Consider the following 12392-nt stretch of genomic DNA (forward strand, 5'->3'; position numbering starts at 1 on the left):
ACAGAAGAGAACCAAACAGAATATAGCAAGTGCAGAAGTGGTTTGAAAAAGGAAATAAGAGGAGCGAAAAGATGATATGAAAAAAGGTTAGCAGGTAACATTAAAGGGAATTCTAAAATATTTTACAAGCATATCAAGAAAAAAAGGCTAGTCAAAGGTAGGGTGGGGCCAATTAAGGACCAAGGGGGAAATCTTATTGTGGAGGCAGAGGGCATGGCTGATGTGCTGAATGAGTACTTTGCACAAAAGAAGTGGATGCACTAAATGCCGCAGTATCGGAGGAGAGGGTAGAGGAAATGGATAGGATAAGTATAAACAGAAAGGAAGTACTGAAAAGGTTGACTGCACTGAAGGTAGATAAGTCGCCAGGTCCGGACAGGATGCAACCAAGACTACTATGGGAGGCATGGGTACGAATTGGCTACAATTTTTCAATCTTCGTTGGACACAGGAGTGGTACTAGAGGACTGGAGAGTGGCCAATGTGACTCCCCTGCACAAAAAGGGACAGAAGGACAAACCTGGGAACTACAGGCCAGTCAGCCTAACATCAGTAGTGGAGAAACTCCTGGAGACTATAATCCGGGACAGAATATATCTTCACTTAGAAGAATATGGGTTAATTAGGGACAGCCGACACGGATGTGTTAAAGGCAAATCTTGTCTAACAAATCTAATAGAATTTTTCGATGAGGTAACGGAGAGGGTGGATAAAGGTAGTGCAGTTGATGTAGTTTATATGGACTTTCAAAAGGCATTTGACAAAGTGCCACATGAAAGACTTGTAAGAAAGGTAGAAGCCCACGGTATAAAAGGGACAGTGGCAGCATGGATCCAGAACTGGCCGGGAGACAGAAAGCAGAGAGCTGTGATGAACGGCTGCTTTTCTGACTGGAGGGAAGTGTACAGTGGCGTTCCCCAGGGATCGGTATTAGGACCACTGCTTTTTATATATATACATAAATGATCTGGACTTGGGTATAACAAGTACCATTTCCAAGTTTGCGGACGACACAAAGTTAGGTAGGGTGGTAAACAGTGAGAAGGATAGTAGCCAACTGCAGGAAGACAAAGACAGAATGGTAAAATGGGCAGACACATGGCAGATGAAGTTCAATGTGGAGAAATGCGAGGTAATGCATTTTGGAAGAAAGAATGAGAGGAGGCAATATAGGCTGGTAATACAATCTTAAGGGGGGTAAAAGAACAGTGAGACCTGGGGGTGCAGGTAAATGAATCCTTGAAGGTGGCAGGACAGGTAGATAAAGCTGTAAAAAGGGCATATGGGATACTAGGCTTTATAAATAGTGGCATAGAGTACAAGAGTCAGGAGGTTATGATTAACCTATAAAACACTGGTTAGGCCTCAGTTAGAATACTGTGCCCAGTTCTGGGCACCACACTATAAGAAGGATGTTAAGGCGTTGGAAAGGGTGCAGAGGAGATTTACGAGGATGGTACCAGGAATGAGGGACCTTGATTATGAGGAAAGGCTAGAGGCTGGGATTATTCTTATTGAAGCAGAGGTTACGAGGAGACCTAATAGAGGTCTTCAAAATCATGAGGGGATTTGATAGGTTAGAAAGGGAAAAACTGTTTCCACTGGTGGGTCACAGTGACTTGAGGTCACAGATTCAAAATAGTCTCTAAAAGCAGAGGGGAGGTGAGAAGAAATTTTTTCACGCAGCGAGTTGTTCGAATCTGGAACGCATTGCCTGAAAGGATGGTTGAAGCCGATTCGATAACAACTTTTAAAAACACGGTGGACGGGTAATTGAGGACGGGTTTGCAGGGTTATGGGGAAAGGGCTGGGGAGTGGAATTGACATTAATTGCTCTATTCAAAGAACCGGCACAAACATGTTGGGCCGAATGGCCTCTTTTTGTGCTTTACGATTGTATGATTCCATGATTACTTTTATTTTCCAGACCAACTTTCCCCCAGCAATTTTCTTTTGTTATTTTCCCTGTCTCATGAAATAATTGGGAGTCTGAAATATGTTGGATCACTAAAAATAGCAGTTTTTTCTTTTGATTAAGGCTTTATAATGTAAAGATGCACCAAAAAAAGGTCAAATGACTTTTTGCTGGCACCCACTTCCAGGAGATTATTTATACGCGAACCGTGACAATAAGAGTTCTGAGGTTATTTAACCATAGTAGCTTTTCTCCTTCCATCAGCAATTAGATAGAAATCAGGATAGAAAATGGTTTTGCTCCTCAAACCTTGACCATTAAGTCTTCAATGCACCTTTTTATAATAAATAATCTTTGCATTTGATATAGCGCCTTATCACATCAAGACCTCTCAAACGCTTCACAGAATATACTGTAAAGTGAATTGACTTTACATTTTGTGGGCGAAACGCAGCAGCTAATTGCGCAAGGCAGTGTCCTAGTCGTGGATTGAGTGAGCAAATTTTTTTTTTTTTGGAAGGAATTATTACCCCCGGAAAAGCGATCCGCCAATAGACTAACAACCGGGTTCCTACTTACTGCCAGGTAAACAGAGGCCTGTGAAGTAAAGAAACCTGCCCAACGTTTTGCCCAGAGGGAATCAAACCCAGGTCTCTCGCTTGCGAGGCGACTGCTCTATCCACTGAGCTACAGAACTCCACTTTCTGAAACTTTCTTATTGATATTACCCTACAGAAATAATTTCCTTAGAACCAAGTTTATTTTCTGAGAGGTGGAAAGGAAATATTTCAATATGTGAACATAATTGATGAAGTTTCACTTAGATACAATTTGTAATTAAATGGTATACTTTCAATCCCCGACTGTTCAGTGTCTTGGGACATCCTCCCAACGTGAAAGGTTCTTTACAAATATAATTTTGTATTGTATACTTCAATCAATTTATATTAAATTTATTTTAAAAATGTTATACCAATATTTTAAGAGGCATTTAAGAGGTAGCAAAACAGCCAAATAATTACTCAGCTTCATAAATAAACTAAAAAACAGGTAGAGTCTTGGATCGGGTGTAAACAGAGCCTCATGTCTGTACTTTGCAATTGTTTCTTGGAGTTTTGCCATGTTTTTTAATCGTTGAGAAACTTTCTTGTTGCTTCCAAACTCCTTTCACACCAGTGGCATCTACAGCAATGTCAATAATATCATCTGGAACTAGCCACCTCAGGAAGAACAAGAAAAGGACATCTAACACAGCAATTAATGCAAATATACAACCGGCCACAGGGCCACAATGGGTCATTAATCTTTTAAGTCGTTTGTCTATTGGCAGCACCATCTCTTTGGTTACGCGGTCGTATACCTAGGAGAAGATCATAAGAAGCAAGATTAGATCTACACAGTTGCGTATCACATTATCAATCAATGGAGAGAAAATTCTACTCCAGTAGTTTTACTTGCTTACACACAACTAAGTATGGTTAGTAAACAAATATGATGAATGAAAAAGCCACTAATAGTTGCAGATATAAAAAAAGACTCCCAATGTACATTAAACCAAAACATTTTAACAATCGATCAGTGTTGGCAAAAGCAGTCTATAAAATAGTGAATTCCAATAAGTGCTTAAAGCACAGAACCTTAGCTGCAAGGCATGTTTTCTATAACACTAACTGTATACACTCCAAACATACAACATGGTTTACATTTATATTGCATATTTCAGGCAGGACATCTCAAAAGCGCTTTACACGGCTGACAGGCATTCAACAGTATTCTAGAATACGCTGCTGAAACTCTGGTCCACGCCTTTGTCACCTCAGGGCTGGACTACGGGAACTCTCTCTTCGTCGGCCTTCCCGGCACCTCCCTCCACAAGCTGCAGGTCAGAACTCTGCAGCTCGTGTACTGTACCGCACCAGGCTTCGGGACCACATCACTCCCACCCTCGCCTCCACTGGCTCCCCATCCCCCAGAGGATCGAATTCAAGATCCTCACCTACAAGGCCATTCACGGCTTTGCTCCCTCCTACCTCTCTGACCTACTAACCCCCTACTTACCTGCCCGTACCCTCCGTTCCTCTGGCTCCGGTCTGCTCCACATCCCCCGCCCCAACCGCCCTAACATCGGTGGCCGGGCTTTCAGCCTCTCAGCCCCTAGGCTCTGGAACTCTATCCCCCAGTGCCTTCGCCTTGCTTCCTCCCTTTCCTCCTTCAAGGCCGGTCTCAAGTCCTTTCTCTTCAACCTTGCCTTCAGCTCCCCTCTCGACTCTCTACCCCCTCCTCGCTCCCTCCCTTCCCTCCCCTCACCCTGACCATTTCCCCGCTGCTCGGGTCCCGACCCAACTGTCCAGCGCCTTGGGACGTCCTCCCGACGTGAAAGGCGCTCTATAAATGCAATCTTGTTGTAGAAGTCTAGGTATACAAGGTGCGTGAACTTTGAAAGTCAAGATACACAAATTGTGATAAGTGAATACATGCCTTTTCAGTACGTTCAGCCACATTTCTCCAGCTGTATAAACTCTTCACTCTGTTGTGGATAGCTTCAGCTGATGGTAGAGTCCCTAACTGCTGCCGTTTAATAGCAGATTCCAGTCCTTCACATAGAAATTTGACTGTAGGTTCACACAGGATTATAAGATCCTCTGGCAGAACCTCTGGGACACCGCCGACCTTTGTACTGACAACCTTTTACAAAAGCAGAGAAAATACTTATAATTTTGCCTATTTTTATCCTCTTAAATCTCAGCATATTTAATAATTATATTTGCACTACTGATTACACTGCTCCCATGACTTACCAATTGGCACAGCCCAATGCATCAGTAAGCCATACAGACAGAATATGCGTTCAAGTTCACTTGTGTTGAATTACTTGATCTCAACAACAGCAGTATTTGGATTGTTACAATGAGTATTTTTTCATACTAAGGAAGGGACTAGGGCCAGGAAATATCAACTAGCATTCCTGCTTCGTATTACTATATAATTATTAATTCTAATGCGTCGGCTGGAACAGGATCACCTGTGATGTTTTGCATGGTTACAAAGCTGCCTACATTCACAATATGGGTTTATATTTCACCCACAAAATATACAGTCAATTCACTTTACAGTATATTCTGTGAAGTGCTTTGAGACGTCTCGAAGACCTGATAAGGCGCTATATCAAATACAAGGATTATTTATATATACATATATATGGGTTCAGAATCACAGGATTGTTAGACTGAAAAATTAGGGGGAAGTTAGGAGGTATTATTATTATTATCGTACAAAGAATGACCTCTTAGGTTATGTATTGGTGAGTACTTGTCAAACCATACCGTAGAAAAAGTCTTCAGACATTTCAGACACTACAACAATCACTTGCACTTATAGCACCCTCCACGCAGAGTAACAACGCTTAAACTAATAAGAGTACAATTGAAAACTACTTTTATTTTTGAATTTCTATGAATTTGAAGGTAAAGCTAAATATTTACTCGATACTTGGCTGCTTCTAGTTCAAAAGTCTGTGAATAGGATAAAAGACCATTCTGACTGACGTCTCCTTTCCCCCCACAATAGTCTTATTCAGGCTTGGAAACTGCATTTGTAATTGTCTGGAAATAAATGATCTTTTGTCAGGAAGTCAGTGAAATCCTGAGACCAACTGAATATTTAATTAGCAATACAAGTGCCCGTAAGCTTGTGTTATGGCAATCATGAATTCAAAAGTTGTGAATCCATCTTTAACTTGTTCCACAACAAGCCCAAGGATATTCTAATTGTGCCAAGCTCTTACTTGATTTATTACAGCATTAAAGGAAAGGAAATGGGGGATTCATTGGCTGGACACTCTTTAAAACGACAAGCTTGTAAAACCACTGTAGGCAGGATGCACTAGGCCTGAAAGCCCTACAAATACAAAGCAGTATAATAGATACAGTGGAGTCCTGTAGCTCAGTGGTTAGAGCACTCGCTTCGCAAGCGAGAGACCTGAGTTCAATTCCAGGCAGAGGGCGAAACCTTGGGCAAGTTTCCTTACTCCACACAGAGCCTAATAATAATCCCTCCAAAAACCCAAAACAATAATAAATTGGTCATTTTCAATCTACGACTGTTTGTGGGACATTGCTGTGCGCAATTGGCTGCCGCGTTCGCCCACAAATATACAGTCAATTTACAGTGTGTTCTGTGAAGCGCTTTGGGACGTCCTCCCGACGTGAAAAGCGCTATATCAAATGCAAGGATTATTATTATTATTATACAGGGCAGGAAAGGCATTACCTGGAGACCACAGCTAGCTGCTTCAACAATTGCCATACAGAAGGCTTCTGTCAGAGAAGTGTTGAGGAAAATGTGTCCCTGAACCAAAACATTCCTCACATCTTTATGTTCCAGAGCACCCAGAAGACGTACCCTGCACGGAAAACAAAGTCAAAATCAATCACCTAATCAAATATTTTTTTAAAAAAATTACAAGGTGTTATTTAACAAAAAGACATACTATAAGTTATAAATTCATTTAGTTGAATTGGAAATCTACTTTGCTGCATGATCCAAATAAATGATAAGCCATTTGGTGAGTGTACAACAGAGTAAATGAACCAATATATGTTTTACATATAGTAGTTCAAAACAAGAAAGAGACAAACAGCAGATTAATTAATCATGTTTCGCCCACAAATATATGGTCAATTCACTTTACAGTCTATTCTGTGAAGCACTTTGAGACGACGAGAAGATGTAAAAAGCGCTATATCAAATGCAAGGACTATTATTATTAATCAAGTTCTTATCGTTGGGTGGAAAAGTAAAACTAAATTCTTTTGATACCTTAATGTGCATATATAAATACTATATTTATATATGCACATTAAGTGTTATGTCATGTTAAATTAATTAAACAAATAATCTACAACCAAATAAATATTAATTATTCATAGAATTAATTGTTTTGGAGTTTGCTCTGAGCCTGGAATGGTATATAAATTAGGGAACAAGGTTCACTCACTTCTGCACAAGCTGTTCGTTCCACAATGGCATAATCTATTTACAGAATGACAATTATTTGCATTCAAGAAAATTCAACCATCATGCAAATGAGATAAAGGGCATATGCTGGTATCTTCAGCCCACTTAAGTATGCTTTATTGTAAAATCAGAATACAGCACATGATGAAAAACATGCTAATCTTAATGGCCTGTGGTGTATAACTCCCCCCACCCTGCAGTTTGTTTCTTTACTTCCACAACAAAAACAAAGTAAGGAAAAGAGGACATTATTTACATGTACCTGTCATGGAGTTGATATTTTTCTCGCACTTCCTCCAGTACAATTCTTTTAGGTCCCTCACCACCAATGAGAAAGTGCAAGTTAGGATACTTCTGGCATAATTCTGGAATTATACCAGCAAGCAAATCTATTCCTAGATGAGCAAACAAAAACTGAAGGTTACATTTACAATTTTAAACTTTTTTTAAATAAAGGTCAAAGAATTTGTTTGAACAAAGGCTTGCAATGCCTCTTAAATAGTAAACTCACAATCACATCTCTGTTGGTTACTAGAGAATTGGTTTTACCGAATGCTGAGTATTGTTGGAGCTGTTGCAGGCACCCAATTATAGGAAGGATGCAAGAGAAAAGTTGCAGTATACATTCAACCAGAATGGTACTAGAGATTCAGGGAGGGACTTGAGAAGATATGGCTCTATAATTCTTTCATTTAATATAGTGCCTTATCACGTTATTGAGACGTCTCAAAGCGCTTAATAATAATAAATAATCCTTGCATTTGATATAGCTCTTTTCACGTTGTCTCGACGTCTCAAAGCGCTTCACAGAATAGATTGTAAAGTGAATTGACCGTATATTTGTGGGCAAAACGCGGCAGCCAATTGCACACAGCAGTGTCCCACAAACAGTTGTGGGTTGAAAATGACCAATTTATTATTGCTTTTGTTTTGGAGGGATTATTATTAGGCGTATGGAGTAAGGAAACTTGCCCAAGGTTTCGCGCTGCCTGGAATTGAACCCAGGTTTCTCGCTTGCAAAGCGAGTGCTCTAACCACTGAGCTACAGGCTTCACAGAATACATTGTAAAGTGGCTTGACTGTGTATTTTGTGGGTGAAACACAGCAGCCGATTGCGCACAGCAATATTCCACTAACAAGTCGTCTCGGATCTTCAAACATTGATGGAGCCCAAAACCGATCCGGGGGAGAAGTCACCCTAGGCACGGTCAAAGAAGAAGATCCAGATTTAATCTGAAGATGGGCAAGGAGTAGGCAAGGCCTTTGAGGCATAGTTCCCTAGTTTTGGGGCATAGTGGCTAAAAGCAGCCAGAGGAAATAGAAACCTCCAGAACAGTTTTGATAGAGATGCTTTTCTGTGGCAGTCTTTGAATATTTTTTTTTAAAAACACAACAAAAGCTCAGACCACAATACCCCTCCAACCCATTCCCACCTTCCGGGAACTGTTGCCAGATTGGGCAAGTTCACACCCAATTGGGCATATTTTTGTCAGTTTGTGCACATAAAAGGGGCTTTGAATTTTTTAAATTTTTAACGAACCTCTCCCCGGCATTGAGGCCCTTTTCTGAGTTTCAGAAGCACTAACCTAAATTGGCTGATCTGCTCGCCCTAACATAGCCCAATATTGTGTGTTGCCTCCTATTAGGTTAATTTAAGTCGTATTTAGGTTAGAGCACTCGCCTTGCAAGCAAGAGGACCTGGGTTTGATTCCCGGCAGGACGAAACGTTGGGCAACTTTCTTTACTCCATATTCCTCTAATCGCCTTGGGACGTCCTCCCGACGTGAAAGGCACTCTATAAATGCAATCTTGTTGTTATCGACGTAACAATCAGTGGGAACCCGGTTGTCAGTTGATTGGTGGATCGCTTTTCCGGGGGTAGTAATCTCTCCCCCAAAAATGATCACAATGATAATGTGGACACTCGATCCACGACCGTTTGCGGGACACCGCTGCGCGCAATTGGCATTTCGCCCACAAAATATGAAGACGACGATGCCGCCGCCGCCCTCCACGTACATCGCACCCTCCGCGCAGGGCCGGGTCTCGGGAGCCCTTTGCCCCCAATTCGCTTCACAGTCCATCCCGTGAAGCGCTTCGGGGCGTCTCGGAAGGCGCCGTCTCAAACGCAAGGATGATGATGATGATGATGACTATCAGATTAATTTAGCTGTTAAGCTGCGATGTTGGGGCTACTTTGGGGGTAGACTTTGGGCTACAAAACGTCTGCAAATCTCCGGCAAACCCCCCCCCCCCCTCTTCCCCTCCCCTCCCCTCTCCCTTCCCGAGCGGGGTAAGTCACCTTTGCGGTACACCAGCCTGCTGACCACCACCACGGTGAGGGTGCGGGGGTCGGGCCTGCCGCCGGCCCGGGGGGTGAAGTCGGTGGGGTCCACGGCGTTGGGGATGACGGAGACGCGGGCCGGGTCCAGGGCCGCCCGCAGCACCGTGTTCTCCTTGCTGGTGTGCGACACGCACACGACGTGGCTGGTGTCGCACAGGGACACGGCGAGCAGCTTGTTGGTCAGCACCGAGCTCACGTCCGCGAAGCCGAAGAGCGAGTGGTCGGTGAAGACGCTGCGCAGGCCCAGGGCCTTGGCGTGGAAGAGCGCGTCGTGGGCCATGGACGAGAAGGAGCTGTGCGCGTGGACCAGGCCGACCCGCTCCCGCACCAGCACCCAGCGCAGCAGCGGGAGGCTGTGGAACAGGCTGGTGGCCGTCGACTGGTTGTACATGACCCGCAGCGGCAGGTGGTAGACCTTCAGGCCGCGGGTCAGGTAGCGGACCCCGCGCCGGCGCCCGTACGCGTGGGTCACCACCACCACCTTGTGGCCCCGCTCCAGCAGGCACTGCGACAGCTGGTAGATGTGGCTCTCCACCCCGCCCATGTTGGGGTAGAAGAAGTCCGACACCATGCACACGCAGTGCGGGCCGCCGCCCGCCCCTCCCGCCCGCTGGCTGTCGGCCCCCCCGGGGCCTCGGGACTGTCCGGCGGCGGCGGCAGTAGCCAGAGTGCCGTCAGCCCGAGCCCGAGCTCCGCGGCTCCTCACACGGCCTGTTCCGGCCCCGCCAGCGCCAGAGCGAGGCCGTCACCGGAAGTAACGTGGGAGCGGTCAGAGCGAGGCTCGGGTGTGCGCGGTCAGAGCGAGGCTCGGGTGTGCGCGGTCAGAGCGAGGCTCGGGTGTGCGCGGTCAGAGTGAGGCTCGGGTGTGCGCGGTCAGAGCGAGGCTCAGGTGTGAGCGGTCAGAGCGAGGCTCAGGTGTGTGCGGTCAGAGCGAGGCTCAGGTGTGAGCGGTCAGAGCGAGGCTCAGGTGTGTGCGGTCAGAGCGAGGCTCAGGTGTGAGCGGTCAGAGCGAGGCTCAGGTGTGAGCGGTCAGAGCGAGGCTCAGGTGTGTGCGGTCAGAGCGAGGCTCAGGTGTGAGCGGTCAGAGCGAGGCTCAGGTGTGAGCGGTCAGAGCGAGGCTCAGGTGTGTGCGGTCAGGGCGAGGCTCGGGTGTGTGCGGTCAGAACGAGGCTCAGGTGTGTGCGGTCAGAGCGAGGCTCAGGTGTGTGCGGTCAGAGCGAGGCTCAGGTGTGTGCGGTCAGAGCGAGGCTCAGGTGTGTGCGGTCAGAGCGAGGCTCGGGTGTGTGCGGTCAGAACGAGGCTCGGGTGTGTGCGGTCAGAGCGAGGCTCAGGTGTGTGCGGTCAGAGCGAGGCTCAGGTGTGTGCGGTCAGAGCGAGGCTCAGGTGTGTGCGGTCAGAGCGAGGCTCGGGTGTGTGCGGTCAGAGCGAGGCTCAGGTGTGTGCGGTCAGAGCGAGGCTCGGGTGTGTGCGGTCAGAGCGACAACAGCAACTTGGATTTATATAGCGCCCTCCACCCGGACGGCGTCTCAGAGCACTTTACAGTTTCGGATCCCGGGGCAGAGCCAGGGGGGAGGAGAGGAAGGTGACCAAAGGTGCGGTCGAAAAGAAAGGTCTTCAGCAGAGACCTGAAAATGGGAAAATGGGAAGCGAGACGAAGGGAGTGAGGAATGCAGTTCCAGAGCCTCGGGGCATAGTGGCTGAAGGCACAGCCGCCGAATGTGGAGCGGAGGATTCGGGGGACGAGGAGGCCAGACCCGGAGGAACGAAGGCAATGGGTGCTGTTTTGAGGAGAGAGGTCAGAGAGGTAGGGGGGTACAGAGGAGTGCAGGGACTTGAATACAAGGATGAGGATCTTGAAATCGATCCTCTCTGGGACAGGCAGCCAGTGCAGTCTGGCAAGGACTGGGGTGATCGGGGAACGAGGCTCAGGTGTGCGCAGTGAGAGCCAGGCTCAGGTGTGCGCAGTGAGAGCCAGGCTCAGGTGTGCGCAGTGAGAGCCAGGCTCAGGTGTGCGCAGTGAGAGCCAGGCTCAGGTGTGCGCAGTGAGAGCCAGGCTCAGGTGTGCGCAGTGAGAGCCAGGCTCAGGTGTGCGCAGTGAGAGCCAGGCTCAGGTGCGCAGTGAGAGCGAGGCTCAGGTGCGCAGTGAGAGCGAGGCTCAGGTGCGCAGTGAGAGCGAGGCTCAGGTGCGCAGTGAGAGCGAGGCTCAGGTGCGCAGTGAGAGCGAGGCTCAGGTGCGCAGTGAGAGCGAGGCTCAGGTGCGCAGTGAGAGCCAGGCTCAGGTGCGCAGTGAGAGCCAGGCTCAGGTGCGCAGTGAGAGCCAGGCTCAGGTGCGCAGTGAGAGCCAGGCTCAGGTGCGCAGTGAGAGCGAGGCTCAGGTGCGCAGTGAGAGCGAGGCTCAGGTGCGCAGTGAGAGCGAGGCTCAGGTGCGCAGTGAGAGCGAGGCTCAGGTGCGCAGTGAGAGCGAGGCTCAGGTGCGCAGTGAGAGCCAGGCTCAGGTGCGCAGTGAGAGCCAGGCTCAGGTGCGCAGTGAGAGCGAGGCTCAGGTGCGCAGTGAGAGCCAGGCTCAGGTGCGCAGTGAGAGCCAGGCTCAGGTGCGCAGTGAGAGCGAGGCTCAGGTGCGCAGTGAGAGCGAGGCTCAGGTGCGCAGTGAGAGCGAGGCCTGTTTAATTGTCCCACCTGGTCTGCCCTACCAGAGCTTTCAGACACTTTGCTCCACTCACTGGAACTCTCACCCTAAATCCCTTCCTCTTTCCCTCCCTGCTTTCTAAACCCATCATAAAATTTCTTTGACTGCCATTGACCACCTCCCATCTACTCCCCATCAATACCCCCAGCCCATCTCCCTTCCACCCCAGTCTCAAAATCCATCCCTTTAAATTACTTTGAGACGTTCTTCTAAGGTACAGCCCTGTACTGACCTGGAGATTCAGTTATAATGTGGACCTGATTTGCTACATGTGTGTTGCCAGCCAGTTCACTTCCTGCACGCTGGCCAACTCCCAAGCAAAAATGGCTAAATTCCTGGTCATTCAGTCCACCAATGTCCCCCTTCCTGACATCATTCAATTGCTCAAAACCTCTTTTTGAAATTGTTAACATTGTGCAATGTAGATTCAG

The 12392-nt window shown here is 47.2% G+C and overlaps 1 protein-coding gene across 1 annotated transcript; it reads right to left on the minus strand.

The window, feature by feature from the left end:
• Window positions 1-2842: 2842 nt before the first annotated feature.
• On the minus strand, window positions 2843-12374 carry piga (phosphatidylinositol glycan anchor biosynthesis, class A). The gene is made up of 6 exons (XM_007891827.2): window positions 12194-12374; window positions 9234-9986; window positions 7194-7326; window positions 6185-6317; window positions 4394-4600; window positions 2843-3275 (listed from the first exon to the last, which is right to left on the minus strand). The coding sequence occupies exons 1-6, from the start codon at window positions 12372-12374 to the stop codon at window positions 2997-2999; spliced, it is 1686 nt and encodes a 561-aa protein (XP_007890018.1). The 3' UTR covers window positions 2843-2996.
• Between the last annotated feature and the right edge of the window lie 18 nt (window positions 12375-12392).

This window comes from Callorhinchus milii, unplaced genomic scaffold, assembly GCF_018977255.1.
Source record: "Callorhinchus milii isolate IMCB2004 unplaced genomic scaffold, IMCB_Cmil_1.0 Scaffold4, whole genome shotgun sequence".
NCBI lineage: Eukaryota > Metazoa > Chordata > Chondrichthyes > Chimaeriformes > Callorhinchidae > Callorhinchus > Callorhinchus milii.